The sequence below is a fragment of the Prionailurus viverrinus genome, chromosome C1, assembly GCF_022837055.1.
Source record: "Prionailurus viverrinus isolate Anna chromosome C1, UM_Priviv_1.0, whole genome shotgun sequence".
Taxonomy (NCBI): Eukaryota; Metazoa; Chordata; class Mammalia; order Carnivora; family Felidae; genus Prionailurus; species Prionailurus viverrinus.
In genome coordinates this window covers 142,319,032-142,338,526 of record NC_062568.1, presented here as the reverse complement: position 1 = coordinate 142,338,526, position 19,495 = coordinate 142,319,032, and the positions used below count along the sequence as shown (strand labels likewise).

General features: G+C 41.2%; 1 protein-coding gene across 25 annotated transcripts in view; it reads right to left on the bottom strand.

Annotated features, from left to right (window-relative positions):
• Positions 1-19,495, bottom strand: part of DDAH1 (dimethylarginine dimethylaminohydrolase 1) — a 244,319-nt gene that overhangs the window by 120,635 nt on the left and 104,189 nt on the right. The window contains exon 1 of one of the 25 annotated variants that reach the window (XM_047869773.1): positions 16,837-17,303. The exons of 21 other annotated variants lie outside the window; for them this stretch is intronic. In XM_047869773.1, coding sequence (XP_047725729.1) covers positions 16,837-17,139 — 303 coding nt within the window. In that variant the 5' untranslated portion in view covers positions 17,140-17,303. Of the gene's footprint in view, positions 1-4,683; positions 4,752-16,569; positions 16,619-16,836; positions 17,304-19,495 lie in introns of those variants that run through there. 3 more of the 25 variants (XM_047869774.1, XM_047869775.1, XM_047869799.1) reach the window with 3 other exon arrangements.

Genomic DNA, 19,495 nt, shown 5'->3' with positions numbered 1-19,495 from the left:
AACTATTCCAAAAAACATAAGAGGAAGGAAAGCTTCTAAATACATTCTATAAGGTCAGTATCACCCCAATACCAAAACCAAAGACACTGCCAAAAACTTCCCCAAAACCACAAAAAAAAAAAACCCCAAACAAACAAAAACTACAGGGCAATACCCCTGAAGAACATAGATGTAAAAATCCTCAACAAAATATTAAGAAACCACACTCAACAACACATTAAAAAAATCATTCCCTATGATTAAGTGGATTTTATTCCAGGGATGCAAGGATGGTTCAATATTTGCAAATCAATCCATGTAGCACATCAACAAAATCAAGGATAATAATCACATGATCATCTTAATACAGGCCGAAAAAACATCTGACAAAATTCAACATCCATTCATGATAAAAACTCTCAAAAAAGTGGTGGGTTTAGAGAAAACATACCTCAACATAATTAAGGCCACATATAAAAAACCCACAGCTAACATCATGCTCAATGTGCTCAAGCTTTTTATTTTGGTTTGCACAACAAAGGAAACCATCAACAACAAAAAGGCAACTTACTGAATGGGTGAAGATATTTGCAAATTATATATATGATAAGGGGTTAATATCCAAGATATACACCTATATAACTCAACACCAAAACACAAATACTCTGATCAAAAAAATGGACAGAGAACCTAAACAGACATTTTTCCAAAGAAGACATACAGATGGCCAACACATACGTGAAAAGACGCTCAACATCACTAATCATCAGGGAAATACAAATCAAAACCACAATATAAGATATCAGAATGGCTAGACCAAAAAGACAAGAAATACCAAGTATTGACAGGGATGTGGAGAAAAAGGAATTCTTGCTTCACAGTTGACAGGAACGTAAAATGGTGCAGCAACTGTGAAAAGCAGTTGAATTCCTCAAAAAATTAAAAACAGAATTACCATATAATCCAGTAATTCCACTACTGGCTATTTACCCAAAGAAAATGAAAATGCTAATTCAAAAAAAATGTACACACTTCTTTGTTTATTGCAGCTTTACAACAGCCAAGATATAAAAGCAACCCAAGTCACCACCAACAGATGAATGGATAAAGAAGATGTGTGTGTGTGTGTGTGTGTGTGTGTGTGTATAATGTATATAACGTATATGTGTGTATGTATGTATATATATAATGGAATATTATTCTGTCATAAAAAAAGAATGAGATCTTGCCATTTGTGAGAACACAGATGGTCTTGGAGGGTATCATTCATGATAAATGAAGTAAGTCGGACAAAAACAAATACCACATTATTTCATTTATATATGGAATCTAAAAAACCAAACAAATGAACAACAACAACAACAACAACAAACCCAAAGCAGAAAAAGACCCATAAATACAGTGAACAAACTGATGTTTGCCAGAAAGGAGAGTAGAGGGATGGGCAAAATGGGTAAAAGGGAGTGGAAGACACAGGCTTCCACTTAAGGAATGAATAATTCACAGGGAAAGAAGGTACAGTATAGGGAATACAGTCAATAGTATTGTAAGAACACTGTATGGTGACAGATGGTAGCTACACTTGTGGTGAGCATAGCATAACATATAGACTTGTTGAATCACTATGTTGGATACCTGAAACTAATGTAACACTGTGTGTCAACTATTCTAAAATAAAAATAATAATAACAATATTGTAATAATGTTGTATAGTGGCTACTCTCTTCTTGAGCACTGTGCAATATATAGAGTTGTTGAATCACTATGTTGTAGCACCTAAAATATAAAATTATATGTTAAATATACTTCAATAAAAAGGGTAATAATAAAAAATTTAATAAAATAAAAATTTAAAGTCCTTAAAAATGGAAAACATATTAAATATACAGATACTAGAAATGTGAATTCAAATCTAAACACCCATAAATGAGTAGTTCAGGATCAAATGGTAAATTGAAAGGAAGAGATTCTCTAAGTATTCTTTTACCTAGAAGATCAGGGGATGAAGAAGCATTATGGAAAGGGCAGTATCTTTTGATTCAGTTAAGGATGACTTACTCCTACAAAAGTGAAGTGGAGAGAAAGCTAGTGCCCTCATCAGACCTGCCTGTACAGTAGCCACATAGGTGTTGGGGGATTGATCCAGCTGCCCAAGCAGGCTCAAGCATATGTTCTAATGGTATTCCAAACCTTCTGACATGTTTCAGGTTAAGCCAGCATAGAGGTGCAAAAAGAGCCACAAATCCCAATTGCTAGGCAGAGTCTTATTGTCTAAAGGGTTACGGCAGCAAGGCTGAAGCCAAAGGGATGGAGATCTTTAGTTTCAGGGTGGAAAGTAGCAAGAGTAAAGCACAGTCTCCACCTCAGGGGCTTAAATGACTGACAGCTCTCTAGAAATACAGAAAGCAGATAACATAAGAGGAGGGACTATCACTGACAGAAGAGCTACTCTGTGCACAGTACTGCTAGGCACTTTAACATGTTAATGCATATAGGCATCCTAACAAAGTTACAGATGGTCAACCCCCCCCCCCCCACAATTTTTACAGAGGATGAAACTGAAGCTCAACTTGCTCAAGGCTACACAGCTAATAAGCAGTGGAACCATAATTTAAATTCATAGCTGTCCTCTTCCACCCCTGAAGGCAATGGAAAGGAGGAAAAAGCACAGCTCAAGGAATGTCACAGGAATCAGTCTGCCTCCTGAGGCAGTTTAAAAGTACATGTCTCTAGGTACCAGATTTTGTGTGAGGGGTATGCATGTTGGGAATGACAATGACTGAGGCACCTGAGATGATCTGACACCTCAAGTGATGATGGATTTAGGGAGTGGGGCACACTGAAGATGCCGATGGGCAGATCAGTGCGGGGCATGGGAAAGCAGAATTGGTAGAAGTGAGGCTGGGGTCAACAAAACATAAAAATGCACTGGGTTCTAATGTGGCCCTTTTATTTTTTTTTTAAAAATGTTTATTTGTTCTTGGGGCGGGGGGAAGGGAGGGAGACTGTGAGTGGGGAGGGGCAGAGAGAGAGAGAGAGAGAGAGGGAGACAGAGAATCCTGAAGCAGGCTCCTCACTGTCAGCGTGGAGCCCAACGTGGGGGCTCAAAATCACAAACCATGTGATCATGACCTAAGCCGAAATCCAGAGTCTGTCACTTAGCTGACTGGGCTACCCAGGCGTCCCTAATGTGGCTTTTTTAATAACAGGTGTGCTTTCTAAACAACCGCCATCCTGGCCTGTAATAACACATCATCATAATTTGGTGTACAAATGAAGATACGTCTAAGAATACGGAAATACTCTATAGCATTTATGTGAAGGAGTCCTTAATATTTGAAATGCCTACTTACTGAGAAGAACTCAAAACCTACCATCTACACTGTTTACTTTTCTTCCCTTCCTTTCCATCTCCTGCATTTCACTGCATTTACACAAGTGGCTTTACCTTCCTACTAGGTAATAAAAGGAGACAAACAGCCTATTTGCTCAATGAAAGTCAGTGCCTCTGACACATGCCAAAATTCTGTTGTTGCTGCAAACAGCAAAGACTATCAATAAAAGGTAATTTTAGTACTTTTTTAAAGTTTTATCTTGGTCTCCTAGATAAGCAGATTTCAATGGCAAATACATCTTACATCACAACCCACAACACACTAGTGAACATGTATATATTTGTATGTATGTAAATGAAAAGACACCTGGCTGTCTTATGGGTAATGAACGTGCTCCGGTATTTTCAATTCTAGTTCGTTTGCAATAAAGCAAACAAAAAGTAGAGTGACCTGCTAGGTGGACTTTATGATCCACCTATGAGTTGAAACTTGCAATATGAAAATCACTATCCAGACCCAGAATATGAGGATAAATCCATGGTGTTAAAGGAACTCCCCAACAAGAGGAGGGTAAGGGAGGGTAAGAAAGTTTCAGGAACTGCATACACCCTTTCTCCTCCATTGACAGCTCTAAAAAGGGGTGACATCAAGAGGAAGGAAGGATGATATGGAGGTGATCCTGGGCTGAGAGAGCCCAGTGAAAAAGCAGAATTCATTAAAAAAAAATATTTCTCCTGGATAGTGGTCCACCAAAATAATGTAACTCAAGAATCTCTCTAATCGGTTTTGATGATCTGCATCACTACTAAGCATTATACACAAGGAAGACATTGTTAGAAAACTGATTTTATCCCAACTTGATACTGAGTGTGTATAAACTGTATGTGCATATGTTGTGTGTTGAAAACAGTCCAAGGGACAGTAGCTGTTACATTTGCAGAGTTTCCAGTCATTAGGCTGACCTCAGGGCAGGCAAGAGTTTTCAGGGAGCGTGGATCGAATCCTAATTGAGCCCTCAGCCACGTTGAGGCCAGCGGGCAATGTCTTGTATGTTTTTCGTCATTTACTTTCAAAAAAGTGTTCCAGCCTAAATCCCCGTTCCTTCTCCCCCTCACCAAGAAGCTTCTCTCTGGGGATCAGATTAGAAGCAATATTCGTCCTCAGTTCTCTTGCAAACCACTCCGAGGCTTCAGTTATCCAGCTCAGTGCTCACAAAGAAAAATGTTGTCATAGACATGACAATTGCACTACCCATTTTTTCTCACGTAAACATAGTTCCAAGATGCACAATTCCAAGCCCCTTTTCTACAAACACACAATTTCTCCAGTCACAGCAACACACTGTTTGCCTCTATTATCATTCCCTTACCGAAATCTTGACAGCACTCCTTTTGAGGGGGACAAAAGAGCAGGTGTGAGTACACTCCACTCTCAGGACTAGGCTGCTCAGCTGTGAAGGGGGTGGGGGTGGGGTTTACCATTGAAAATCGGATACCGTTTTCCTGTAATCACAGACTAACTTGTTCCTAACCAAATACACTTTGTCAGAATGAACCCAAACCTGTATGTCAGTCCAAATGACTCATACTTAATGAGCACCAACACTCACAAATATTGCTGAAATGGGTTACTTGAGGAAGAAAATTAAATTTCATTTGGGCGTTCTTCTGTAAAGGCTGGATTTACACCTATTCAGTGTTGCACAAGTGTGAAATAAAAATGGTGAAACGAGTGATTTTCAAGGTCCCTGCTAGGCCTTTAGTCAGTGGTCTGAAAATGATGTGAACATTAAAATTATGTTTTAGGACATTCTGTGTTTTGACATATTCTGGGGTTCTTTGAACAACAACAACAATAACAAAAAAGTGTTCTGAGTTTCCATCTCTAGTGGAATGGAAATCCTGACATTAGACACTGAGGCTTCCTGGGGTCAATGCAGATAGCTTTCACCTGGAGGCTGCTGGCAGGAAAATGTCAGGAGTCACCCCTCTGGACGCAAGGAACTCTGTGGTTCAGTTCTGTGCTGCCACCACAGAATCCACTCTCAAAAAAATGAAAAAGGTGCCCATTCAAATGGAAACCATGCTTGCCTGTTTTAATCAATGTAACCTTCCCTTAACTGGCTTAGAATGTTACCAAAGGAGAGGCAGAATCAGTGTCTAGAAAATGGTCGAGTTGACAGTCTTTCTCCTCCTCATGTTCCTCAAGTAAGTTTTTTTTTTCTCCCCTGATTGGACAGGGGTCCAAATAGCCAGAAGGTTCAATTTCTAACCTAGGTAAATGGAAATAAAATGTGACTTGATATACATAAACATTTGGGATTTTTGCCATGATTCCCAGATCCCAACTGGACAACAGGCATGGTCCTCCAGAATTTCTATGAAGAGGCTGAAAGGTGCAATCTGGTTGAAAGGAGATACAGTGGGTTTTCACTTTTTTTTTTTTTTGCCAATTATCTACAGCAAGGAATGTATTTTATATACGTAATTAGTATACATACAAACACAAATGTATCAAAATGAAAAAAGTTTCAGGACACTGTATTTATCCTACTATGTTGCAGTGCACTCTGACATTTTCTATTGATTCTGTTACAATAAAAATAAAAGGGCTGGTCATGACCCACTGAATTGATTTCATGACCCCTCTATGATGGCTGGAGAGCAGCACTTTGAAAACACACACACAACTATACAAGAAGCCTTGTCTTGTAGCTGTGCTCTATTCATTGTTAAACTACTCACATGGGGTGGCCTGGGGAAGCTTGGAGACTAGGGGAGGCTGAAAGCTTTAGACATGCTTAGTTTGAGCGTAATGTAAAAATGAAATCAGTACCCTTTGTGACTAGGGTACTTCTCTCTCTCAACACTGTATTTTTTGCAGAATGAGGAGCTGGAAAACCTGGGTCCCTGCTAGAGGACTAAGATGGCATAAGAAAAGTCAGAAGAATACCAAAAGCAAGAGCAAAATGGTTTCACTACCTCAAAATAAACCACTAGATTATAATTTCTCCACAGAAAGCTCTTGAATTGGAAAATATGTTTATATCACAAGTGACCTAAAATATGACCCAAAGCTGAACTATAGTTCTTTCTTTGTAAAATGATGGTTCCCTAGGACTAAAAAAAAAAAAGAAAAGTAACAATTAAGAGAATAAAGTGGATGTGTTTTTCTTCCATTAGTATCTTTTAACTGCACCAAGATTATTAATTTTAGCTCTTTGAATGATTTCAGACAAAGAATGTCCAAGTTTACCACAAGCATATCTGCAAGTTTTAAAAATAATTACATCAATATCTTACTGTTAACAATATTAAATTATACATAGCTATAGAAAGAGCCTAAATGTCCATCAACTGATGAATGGATAAAGAAGATATAGTTTACATATACAATGGAATGCTACTTGGCAATGAGAAAGATTGAAATCTGGCCATTTGCAGCAACGTGGATGGAACTGGAGGGTACTATGCTAAGTGAAATAAGTCAGTTAGAGAAAGACAGATACCATATGTTTTCACTCATGTGTGATCTTGAGAAACTTAACATAAGACCATGGGGGAGGGGATGGGGAAAACATAGTTACAAACAGAGAGGGAGGGAGGCAAACCATTGAGACTCTTAAATACTGAGAACAAACTGAGGGTTGATGGGGGTTGGGGGAGAGGGGAAAGAGGGTGATGGGTATTGAGGAAGGCACATGCTGGGATGAGTACTGGGTATTGTACAGAAACCAATTTGACAATAAATTACATTTTAAAAATTATACATAGGTAACTACAGAAAAGCTACATTTAAATGGGTATCTTTTTTCTTTCTTTGTTCAGAAAAATAACATGCAGTTTTGGAAGACAAAAGTCAAAATTTAGAAAACAGAGCTCCAAATGTAGCACCAGGAGTGGAAGTCAACACATATGTAAGAAGAGTTTATAGGAAAGAACTGCCATGGGCATGTCTAGCAAAAAACACAGCTTCCAGAACATATTTCATATCCACTTGCTCTTCATTTCTTCAGGCCATTGATTCACGTTTGCCACAGACACATCAACTGGCAGACACTGATGAAAGTCATGGGATGATAGAAATTGTGTAGGTCTAGGGATATTATACTCTTCCAATGGCTTTTATCTAAAGCTTTCTATACAAAAAAACTACTTTTCAAGTATGTTATGAATGGTTAAGGAAGCTGAGCTTTTGAAACAGAGTAAATTGAGCTTCATCTCATAATGGAGTATCACTAGCAAGACATAAGTTTTATGATTGGTTAGTTAAGTCGCACAAATATAATGTCTCAGGTTGAATAAAAACCAGTATTTTTTATTCATCAAACCCTCATCTCACCTCACAAATGTAAATTATCAACATTGCCCCATCAATTTTTCCACATCTCTTATCCTTCTCTCACCCACCATGTCCCATCTCAACATGACCTGAGATCCAGAAAGAAAGCAGAGCATCTCCAAATTGTAAAGAATACTAGATATTCAAATCAAGGCAAAAAGTCAAAACCGGCATCCCCCAACCTCTAGGATGGCGTTATATCCCTACCACATTGCCTTTCACAGCATGTACAAAATTCAACTCTGCCAAGATGGAGAGATTTGTAAATAAAACCACATTTTGACAGCAAAGAGGAAATAGTTTTCTCTTATCTTGACTGGATAATGTTACATATATCTATATACTATGGGATGTCATATTTGCCTGATACATCCTAATGTGACAAATTTGGGGCCAAAGAGGAAAAATTACTGCGTCTGCAAAATGGCATGCTAGCAACCTCAAGAAATAAGTGGACAATTAGGAATAGGTTGTGCTAGGGAACCAAATCCCTTTAGGCCCCAAACAGGAAATAGTTAAGGATATAGTTCTCTTGGTGAACTTGGAGCTACAGATCCAAAATCTCAAAGTTCTGAGAGGGCATAGGTGGGCTTTTTTCAATCCTGCATCCTTTTCAACATTAATGAAATTAATTTTTACTGGAGTATCACCCTCATTCTACTTCATAGTGCTCCCTATCTCTGGAAGGCTGTCCTTTCTGACTTCTCCCATTACTTCTAGCTCAATAATCTCTTCTGAGAAGTCCTGGTGTGGGTCAGATATACCTCCTCGTAGTTTCCATAGCACCAGAGAAAACTCTGTCGTGAAATCTCTCCACCTTGTTCTGCAAGCATCTGCATCCCTGGTGAACTGTGAGATCCTGAGGGCAGCAGTGAGATCTAATTCATCTCTGTCTCCCTAGCACCAAACGTTGGGTCTGGCATGTAGGAGACAGTTGTTGAATGCATAAACATACAGGAGTCATGTAACTACTCTTGCTCTACCTTCAAAAGCACAGTCATTTTTAATGCAATCATGCACTCATAATTCAGCTTCATCTCATAATGGATCATCATTAGCAAGGCATGAGTTTATATGATTGGTTAATTAAGTAGGACAACTATAATGTTTCAGGTTGAATAAAAACCAGTATTTTTTATTCATCAAACCCTCATCTCATCTCACAAATGTAAGTTATCAACACTGCCCCATCAATTTTTCCACATCTCTTATCCTTCTCTCACCCTCCATGTCCCATCTGAACAGGACCTGTAAACAAATTAGAAAACTCTAATATTTCTTAAACAAGAACAAAGAAATCAAATGCATATTTTTAATTAAGGCAAAGGTTTATTTAATCACACATATTCAAATAAAGCAACATACTGATGTATTCATCTTCACTATAATGACAATTTACTCCTATGAGCGCACCTACTTGCAAAAGCAGCTTAGAGGTTGTATTCTCTTTAATTTGCTAACATAAACTAAGTTAAATTTGCCCACAGTGATTTAAACCGACCCTGTAATAATGTATACTTTCATCTTTTTAGTCTGCTGTGCTTTTTCCTCTGGTCATACTTGCTTGGATGACCTAAACATTTAGAATCAGGAGTCTAAAGTCTGATGATTTATTCTTTCCATGTGATACTACTGCTCCTTCAGCACTCAGCTTCAGGAAGACAATGTACATTATTAAACTGTTTGACAATGATGAAGTGAACTAGGATGGCATCATATGCATGCATTTTAAATGGGATTTGTTGTTTGAGACTACTCCTGCTTGTCCATTTGGATGAAAAGTGCCTACTTATGAAATGGACCTGAGGACTCTAACAGATTTAATACCTCATATCAGTTTAGGGAAAGCAATAAAAGCTAACTTCAAAGGTGAGGGGAGCATTGTGATGGAACACGGGATTTATTTATGGTAAATATTTATTTTTTTAAATTTTTTTTTCAACGTTTTTTATTTATTTTTGGGACAGAGAGAGACAGAGCATGAACGGGGGAGGGGCAGAGAGAGAGGGAGACACAGAATCGGAAACAGGCTCCAGGCTCCGAGCCATCAGCCCAGAGCCTGACGCGGGGCTCAAACCCACGGACCGCGAGATCGTGACCTGGCTGAAGTCGGACGCTTAACCGACTGCGCCACCCAGGCGCCCCTATGGTAAATATTTATTGACTATCTGGAATGAACAACGCGCCATGTTCTATACAAGATACGAATGAAACTTCTCTTTCTCTCATTAAAATTTCAGTTATTTTAACTTTAATTATGATACCCCTTGAGCAGGGGAATGAACTCTACCACATGTCCAGTTAGAAAATGAGGCTTTCTGAAGTGGTTACAGAGTTGAACAGCAAATGCCAGTAAAATAAGTAACAACCAGCACTCAGTTTTTAAACATGCATCTCCAAATTTATAGTGAGATTCATAAGAGGCCATGAATAATTTATTTATGAGGCAAAATCAATGGAAGGTAAATCTATTTGTTCGAAAGTCTTAAGTACATTTTTCTGTGTTGAGGCATATAGTAATGGATAGATACACATCATTACTCTAATAAAACTAATTTTGAAGAAATATGAGCTCAACAAGAATTTAAATACATGCAAAAGCAATTTTCCAGCATATCTGAATTATAGGGATCCATCTCTGCCTTCTTAGTTTTATAACGATTCTCTAATGATTCTAGGAATCTCTGCAGAAAGCTCATTTTCAGCTAATAGTATCTAATAGAAGTCACTCCCTACTCATCATTACGTTCTTTATTTTCAAGGCTTTCAAGATCAACTGCATGGGAATAGATTGCATTATATAATAGATGTACTCCAGTTTCCAAGACATCAATTTCCAAACATTCATTGCCAAGGCCAAGTAGAGTCAAAAAAGAAACATCCTGAAAAGGAGCAGTTGTTCTATCCAGTTGGAGGTGACAGTTTATCACGAACTATTAATCCGCTGCCATGGAAAGAGCCTCCAGCACATTCACCTTCCATCTTGGTGAGAGTAAGAGTAATTTCTAATTATGGCTTAGGGCAGTTTTCTCACCTGATGTTAAAAAGAAGTTTGAGGAAATGTGTGCATTTAAAAAAAGCAATCGTCCAGCCTCCTGGTAAACAACACAATTCTGGACAAATTGTGCCTAGGCAATTCTGGGGTTTCATCAAGGGATACAGGAGTACTGATGCATAGGGGCACTTGTACCCCAATGTTTATAGCAGCACTCTCAACAATAGCCAAATTGTGGAAAAAGCCTACATGTCCATCAATTGATGAATGGATAAAGAAATTGTGGTTTATATACACAATGGAGTACTACGTGGCAATGAGAAAGAATGAAATATGGCCCTTTGTAGCAATGTGGATGGAACTGGAGAGTGTGATGCTAAGTGAAATAAGCCATACAGAGAAAGACAGATACCATATGTTTTCACTCTTATGTGATCCTGAGAAACTTAACAGAAACCCATGGGGGAGGGGAAGGAAAACAAAAGAAAAAAAAGAGGTTAGAGTGGGAGAGAGAGCCAAAGCATAAGAGACTCTTAAAAACAGAACAAACTGAGGGTTGATGGGGGGTGGGAGGGAGGGTAGGGTAGGTGATGGGCATTGAAGAGGGCATCTTTTGGGAGGAGCACTAATTTGACGATAAATTTCATATAATAAAAAAATAAAATAAAATAAAATAATTCTGGGGTTTCATGTAAATGACCAGATAATTATTTTTTAACTAAAATGAAAATAATCTACTCTCATTTATGAGATGACGGAAGTAAAACATTCACTTCGTTAATATCCAACTGAGATTATGTATTGTTAGCTGTATAAAATGGGATTCAGGTAGTTGTTTTGTATTGATTTAATGTTCTGTTATGATTAACCACAACCGGCTACAAGCACTTCAAGCAAAAATGACCTTCACATTTTCATAAAAACCTCAGTTTTGTCACTTATTAGTTGTGTGTCTTTGGACAACTTACTTAACTCTGGTTACCTAAGCCTCAGTTTCCTTCTTTTAAATAGGGCTAATAATAATACCATGTTTTGCAATTCACACACACACATAACTTGGCACATGTTAGCTAGTCTTTAGACATTGGCTTCATATTCAATTTGCCTCTGGGATCAAAAGGGTTATGCTTTTAGCCTAACCAAAGAATATACCCAGGGCCAAAATACGTAGATCCAAACAGTTAAGTGCTCTAATAAAAGGGGAATTTCTATTGAAATATGTATTGCTCACTCTTTCCATTTATACCTCCCTGCCCTACCTTAATGTCTAATTCCACTTTTGAGATTTATTACTGTGCTATGCATTGCCTTCCTAAAGAGGTCCCTAAAAATGCAAATGGTCCAGGAAAGGATAATTAAAGCCATTCTCACACTGTGAGAATGAGTCTCTGTTTTTTTCTCTCCTAGACAAAATATTCCACATACCAATCCTTGAACCTGGTAAAGGATAAAATAACTCTCAAAGAGGGGTTAAGGGGCACAGGATATACTTTACAATTTTGCTTGAGTAGCCTTTGTCAGTTAATCATTTATTAGGTACTAAAAACCTGCTAGAAGGAAAAATCAAGAAAATGGTATTAAAAGTTGCCTCTAAGAAAGGGAACCAGGTAGTCAGGTACAAGAGCAGGGAGACGACTTCACTGCATATTTATCCTCTTACACCTTTTCATTTTGGTATTGCAGAAGTGTATAATTTATCCAAAATTTTTAATTTTTTAAAAACCCAATTCTCACACCCTGTCACTTGTCTTACATTAGCTCTTAGGTATTTGTTTACAGGACATTGACATTTGTAAACTGACTTTTTTTCCTTCAGAAATTAAGCTGGATTCATTTAAAATATGACTGGTTCTCCGAGTGCCTGGATGGCTCAGTTGGTTAAACATCCAACTCTTAATTTCAGCTGAGGTCATGATCTCACAGTCACGAGATGGAGCCTGTGTTGGTCGGGCTCCATGGTGGGCATGGAAAAAGAGTCTCTCTTTTCCTCTCCCTTTGCCCCTCCCCCACTTATACATGAGCATGCACACACACACTCTCTCAAAAACTAAAAAAAAAAAAAAAAAAAAAAAAAAAAAAAAAAAAGACTAGTTCTAAAAGCTAATTTATTTGTCTTTAAAGTATTAAACATTAAAATATTCCTATTCATGAAGACACAGAATTATGAGACACTTAACATTATTTGCTGACTCTGTACACAGTTTTCTTCACTAAAACTTAAGCTTCCTGCAGATAGTGTCTGTGTTTTATTAATCTTGGGAGGTCCCATTGTGGCAAACACTGCTTTCACAGAGGGTTATTTTCTTGAGTTCGGTTCTCAGTCCTTTCTTCCAAGAAAGAAAAGTCATTAAATATAACATGATGCTTTGATAAAGAAGGATTTCTCAGAATTTTTATAAAAACAAGCAAAATAATAAGAGACAGAGTCAGGGGAAAGGAGAGGAAGAGTAAAACAGTTATAAGTCACCTGCACTTATAATGAAACTTTTGGGGCTCTATTAATTGAGAATGCTTGCAAAACACCAAATATGTCATAAGGAGGGAAATCTAAGGTTGACCTAAAGTCATGGACACACTTGTTCAAAAAGATATTTGCTGCATGACTCTTGTGTGCAAGGTCCTGGTTATAAAATGTTGAAGAATGTAGATGTGATCCCTGCCCTGACAGTTTTCATAACAGTGGAGGGATACAGAAAGGTAAAACAGGCCATTATCATAAAGTACGACAAATACCACAGAAGGGAGTGCAGAGAGTCATAGGCGCTCATAAAAGGAGAGCCAACCCTAGACTTGGTTGTCTAGTATCACAGTGGTTGTGACTAGAGCTTGAGTCCTACAAACCTGAGTTCAAATCCTGGTTTCACTGGTTCTACTCTATGATCCTGGCCAATGATTTAATCCGTCTAAGCCTCAATTCCATCAACTTGAAAGTAAGAATAGTGATAGCACTGAGCTCTAAGAGTTGATGTGAGCATTCAGTGAAACCTGTGACATAAATCTGACACAATGTTTGGCAGATGGCAAGCACCCGAGAGAGAATAGCTAGTAATATTAATGATACCAGTAAGCTGAGAAGTGCTGCCTGAATAGGAACAGCTAGGTAAAATGGAGAAGAGGAAAGAGGCAGAATGTCCCAGAAAAAGGAGAAATGTATGCCTAGAAAAGCAACAGCATGGTGAGCTTTAGTGAAAGAAGCTGGCTTGAGCCAAAGGGTTGGTAGGCACCTGGGGTAGGGTCAGAGATGCAACTGAAGCTGGAAAAGCAAGAGAGTCCAGTTCAATGGGTTCATAAAGCTTAATAGGGGTCCCTCAAGAAGTTTCATCGTAGCAGGGACAGGATCAGATTTGAGTTTTAGAAAGACCAGCTTAGTCACAGTGTGAAGAATGGAATAGAGAATAAGGAGACAGAAGGCAAGGATATCAGTGGCAATAATCTTAAAATAATGCCTTAGTCGTTGTGGAATTTCAGTTAGAGAGTCAAGTATCGCATGAAAAATATATACAACAGTACAAAGAAGGCCTTGAAGTAATTAGTATCAGCTTGTTAATATCGGCTAGTTAGGATTTCATTTATTCATTTATTCACTCAACAACTAAGGCAGTAAACTGGTATTGTGAGCAGTTTCAAAGAGTGTTAGTCACCCTGCATAGCCCTGCTTTCCAGAAGCACCCCATCTAATACAACTGCCCATATTTCTCTCTCCAGCTGGAAGGTCTGCTACTCTGCTGATTCAGATCATGTGCAATGGCAAAGGTGTTTTTGGGAGACCACATGTACCTGCAGGAAACTCAAGCTGGGAGGAAGTGCTACAAAGCAGATTAGGATGGATCCTAAGGTATGCAGATGATTCCCCTTCACCCTGGGAAGGAGAAATGTCACTGTAATGTCACATCACTATATAGTAGACTTCTCACTGCTCAAGAAGAAGCAACTCTTCCATGACCTAATATTAAGTGAATAATAACCAGCATTCATGAAATGTCCTATCCTATAAATTTCAGATAGATTAATAAATTTATTACAACCACTTTATGAAATAGGTATTATTATGTCCACTTTTCAGGTGAGAAAAATGAGGCAAGAGACACTACCCAAGGCCACAGAACTGGATGCAGTCTGATGATCCTACCCACTACACCATGTGGCCTCTGGCAGGGGGCCACCAGACTGATATAAGACTGAAGCCGTTCCAAAATGTATGCCTCAAAAACTGACAGAGAAAGATCACTGCCCACTTTAGCATTGGGAAGACCAAACTTGGGAAGGTTTTATTACAGGAATAAAATGAAATGGATGATTAAATATGTGACAGTATGTTGACAGGAAATTGGATTACTTTCATCAAATGAGTACGATTTTGAAAAGGTTTCTGAAATCTTTTACTCTTTTAAGCACAAACCACAATTGTGTCATATGGCCTAGGATATACTAGTATTCAAATGGCGTTACATGCTTATCAGTTTAGGGCGCCCGGGGGGCGCAGTCGGTTAAGCGTCCGACTTCAGCCAGGTCACGATCTCGCGGTCTGTGAGTTCGAGCCCCGCATCAGGCTCTGGGCTGATGGCTCAGAGCCTGGAGCCTGTTTCCGATTCTGTGTCTCCCTCTCTCTCTGCCCCTCCCCCGTTCATGCTCTGTCTCTCTCTGACCCCAAAAAATAAACGTTGAAAAAAAAATTAAAAAAAAAAAATAGAGTGGGCCATCTCACAAACCCAAAGGTGTGGCAAAGAAAATAAAAAGGTAAAGTGAAAAAGACCCATTACTCTTTTTGTTTTCTGCTAAGGCAGGGTGGAAAAAAAGATAAATTGTCTCAGTAAGAATTAAGTGGAATACGCTTATTCTTTCAGCCAATGTATGGTTCTATCAACTAACTAGCGAAGCATGTGTAGAATAAGCATATTCAAAAAAAATTGTTTTAATGTTTATTTATTTTTGAGAGAGAAAGAGAGCGAGCAAGCCAGGGAGGGGCAGAAAGAGGGGGAACCACAGAATCCGAAGCAGGCTCCAGGCTCTGAGCTGTCAGCACAGAGCCTGATGCGAGGCTTGAGATCATGACCTGAGCCCAAGTCGGAGGCTTAACCCACTGAGCCACCCAGGCGCCCTTAGAACAAGCATATTTTAACCATAAGCTCTATGGGGGCATTTCCAATGTGAATTGAATAAAGACAAAATAGAAGAAAAAATCCCGAACCGCCCAGATATGAAAGAAAACACCAGCTTCTTGCAATGCCACTCGATGCAATAGCAACGGAGAGTCTTGAGCCTGGGCTCTTAGCCGGGCAATAAGGGGAATCCCAGGCCAGATGGCTTTTTAAAATCCATTCTCACTCTGTCTCTCTCCACCAACCTACCTCGGGTTTAAAGCAATCACAGCCATTTTCCCAAGCTGCAATATTTTAGAGGAGTCTCTTTTCCTTGAGAACACAAAAAGCTCTAATTGTTAGAAGTTTAAAAACACAGAGAATAAAGATCATGGAATCTGTGAAACAACCATTTCTAATTAAACACAGACACACACCCCCAGCACTCTACCCTGAGTACAGCTTTTCACACCTAGCCTATTCACGAACACATTATTCACAGCTCACCAACAAACCATTCTCCTTACAATCTGCTGGACTCACTCCTCACCACTCAAAAGTAACTCGGGACGCCCTAGGTCTGTGGGCGCCGACACCCGCTTAGTTCATCTGCCCCGCGCTGGTCCGAAAACCCTAGGCAAGGCTAGGGGCTTCAGTGTCACCAACTGGCGCTGCCCCCCACCCCCTCCGGGAGTCCTCGCCCGGCATCCGCCCGCCCGCCTGGAACAGCCACCCTCCCTGCCCCTGCTCCCTCGGAAACGCTCCGAGTTGCATCGTCTTTGCCACTGTTTAATCTTTCCAAATAAAAATGTCTGTGAGGTGGATTCCCCACCCCACCCACCTGCCGGAGTCCGCACAACCACACTCAGTCGGGTCGTCTTGGAGGCACCCAAGCTGTGCCGACAGCCCGGAGGCGCGAACAATGAACTTCTCTCTCTTTCTCTCTCTGACTCTCTCTCTCAGACACACCCTCTCCCCCAAATGAGAAGTTTTAAACTAGCCCGGGGGCCAATTCCGCGATTCCGCTTGCAACTGGGGCGCGGGCGGCGGGGGAGGGACCGGTGCGCGTCCCCGGCCGCGCCCCTCGCGTGGCCGGGCGGGCACTCACCTCCTTCCTCCGGCTCGGCGCCCCGGGTCGGGTGATGAGGGCCGTCTCCTCGCACACCACGGCCACGTCTTCCACGAACACGCAGTCGGGGAGGCTCTCGTCGGCTGGCAGCTTCACCACCTGCAGCCCCAGCTTACTGCCCAGCACGCCCACGTAGAGCTGATGCTGCCGCTCGGCACGGGCGAAATCCACCTCGTCGCCCTTGGCGCGCCTCAGCGCGTGCTGGCAGAGGGACTCGGGCAGCGCCCGCACCACGGCATGGGTGGCCCGGCCGAAGGCGGCGGGGTGGCCGAGCGCTGCCATGGCTCCAGGAGGCTGCGGGGCGGCGGCGGGGGCGCGGCGGCCGGGTCCTCCCGCGGGCAGCGCGCAGAGCCTGTGAGCGCCCGGCGGCTTCCCTTGGCAGCAGATGAATGTGATGCAGAAAGAGCCCCGCTCGCGCCCGGAGCCCTGCCCGCGCGACTGAGCATGCCCAGAGCTCCCGGCGCCGGCCCGCGCGCAGCCCGCGCGCCCACCCCGGCGCTCTCGGGTTTTGCGGCAGCCTAGGTGGGGGTTGTAGTGGCGAGCACCGCACGAGGAGTGGGCTCGCGGAGGCGGCGGAGGGAGCGGGGAGCGAGCGAGCCGTGCGCAGGTGGGGGACCTCGGTGGACCTCGGTGGACCCGGCCCTGACGTTACCTGTATTCCGCCGCAGGTGCACGCCTCACATCAGCCCCAAGGCGCACGTGGAGAGCGTGCAGTGCTCTGGGCAGAGTGACTGGAGGGCTTCTCGGGGGTCAAGAGGCAAAGGATAGGATGATGCCTCTGTGGTTAAATACTTTGACCTCTCTCCCTACTCTCTTGGTCCCAGGTTGCCCAGCACGTGGTACCACCCCCACTTCCTGGCGTGAGAATCTCTCTCTCTTCGTACCCAAGTCCGCCAATGACCCCTCACCCCAGGTGAGACTCGCGATTATAAAAAGAGTGCATTTCTTCCCGTCTGTGAGAAAGAGGAAGAGTCCAAAAACACACGTAGAGAAAAACAGACATATAGAAACTCACAGTATTTCAAGGACAGTCCGTTGTCACGAACAATGTGATTCTGGTGTGTTTGTCTCCAGGGGCCGCAGACTAGGGGAGGCAAAGACCAAGCTCGCTTTCCCCACTACAGAGAAGCGCTCACCTTGCGCAGCGTCAGACTACATAGTATCACAACTTCTCATCCCTGGAAAAGGTTTTCAGCCTTCTCCCTGGCCTTCCCCTTACGCCTGTACAGGCTCCGTGCAATTTCTCCTGGTATTTGTTGAATGTTTCTTTTTCCATACACCTTAGGGAGTGTCTTTCTCTTCTTAATGGCACTTAATGTCTATTTTTCTCCTCTTGCGTATCGTAGATTAAATCATCCATGAATTCTGTTTCTTTTGAGGGGAAGATCCACTTCAAAACCCAGACCCTAGCTCCAAAATAATCTCAGGTAATAATCTTGTTTCCTCATATTCTGTAGCACATTTCTAATTTAAAGATGATTAGATCATAGAACAATAGATTTGAATGAGACATCAGAAATCCTCTAACTTCCCACCCAGTGGTCCTGAATTCCAGCTAGAACATCTATGAAAATCATCAGATCTTAAAACATTTTATTTAAAACAAATTTTTAATGTTTATTTTTGAGAGAGAGAGAGAGTGAGAGAGCGAGTGCGCACGCAAGTGGGGGGAGGGGTGCGGAGAGTCGGACTCACAGAATCTGAAGCAGGCTCAGGGCTTTGAGCCCAACGACATGGGGCTCAAACTCAGGAGCCTTGAGATCATGACCTGACCTGAAGTCAGATGCTCAACTAACTGAGCCACCCAGGTGCCCCAGATCTTAAAACATTTTAAACCTCTCTTACTTACAAAGCGTATTCTACTTTTGAAGAGCTATAATGGTTAAAATCTTCATTTTGGGCTTAAAACCCACTGGTTCCTGTTCTATCTTCTAGCCTTACCTAATAGGCTAGTATTCTTTCACATTACTTGAAGACAGTTCTAATATCTACACTGCCTGACACCACCCTCCCACCCACCATCTTGACCCCTTCTAGGCCTTGAGCCTGAACCACCAAAAAGTAACTAGTGATTTGGTTTCTAACATTCTGGTCATCTTCTTTTTGACACACACCAGTTTGCCTGTATCCCTTTAAATCATGGTATCTGGCCAGATTTCATTCTTTCTCATTGCCACGTAGTATTCCATTGTGTATATAAACCACATTTTCTTTATCCATTCATCAGTTGATGGACATTTAGGCTCTTTCCATAATTTGGCTATTGTTGAAAGTGCTGCTATATGAAATATGACCTTTTGTATAAATGTGGATGGAACTGGAGAGTGTTATGCTAAGCGAAATAAGTCATGCAGAGAAAGACAGATACCATATGTTTTCACTCTTATGTGGATCCTGAGAAACTTAACAGAAGACCATGGAGGAGGGGAAGAAGAAAAAAAAAGGTTAGAGAGGGAGGGAGCCAAAGCATAAGAGACTCTTAAAAACTGAGAACAAACTGAGGGCTGATGGGGGGTGGGAGGGAGGGGAGGGTGGGTGATGGGTATTGAGGAGGGCACCTGTTGGGATGAGCACTGGGTGTTGTATGGAAACCAATTTGACAATAAATTTCATATTTAAAAAAAACAAAAATAAATAA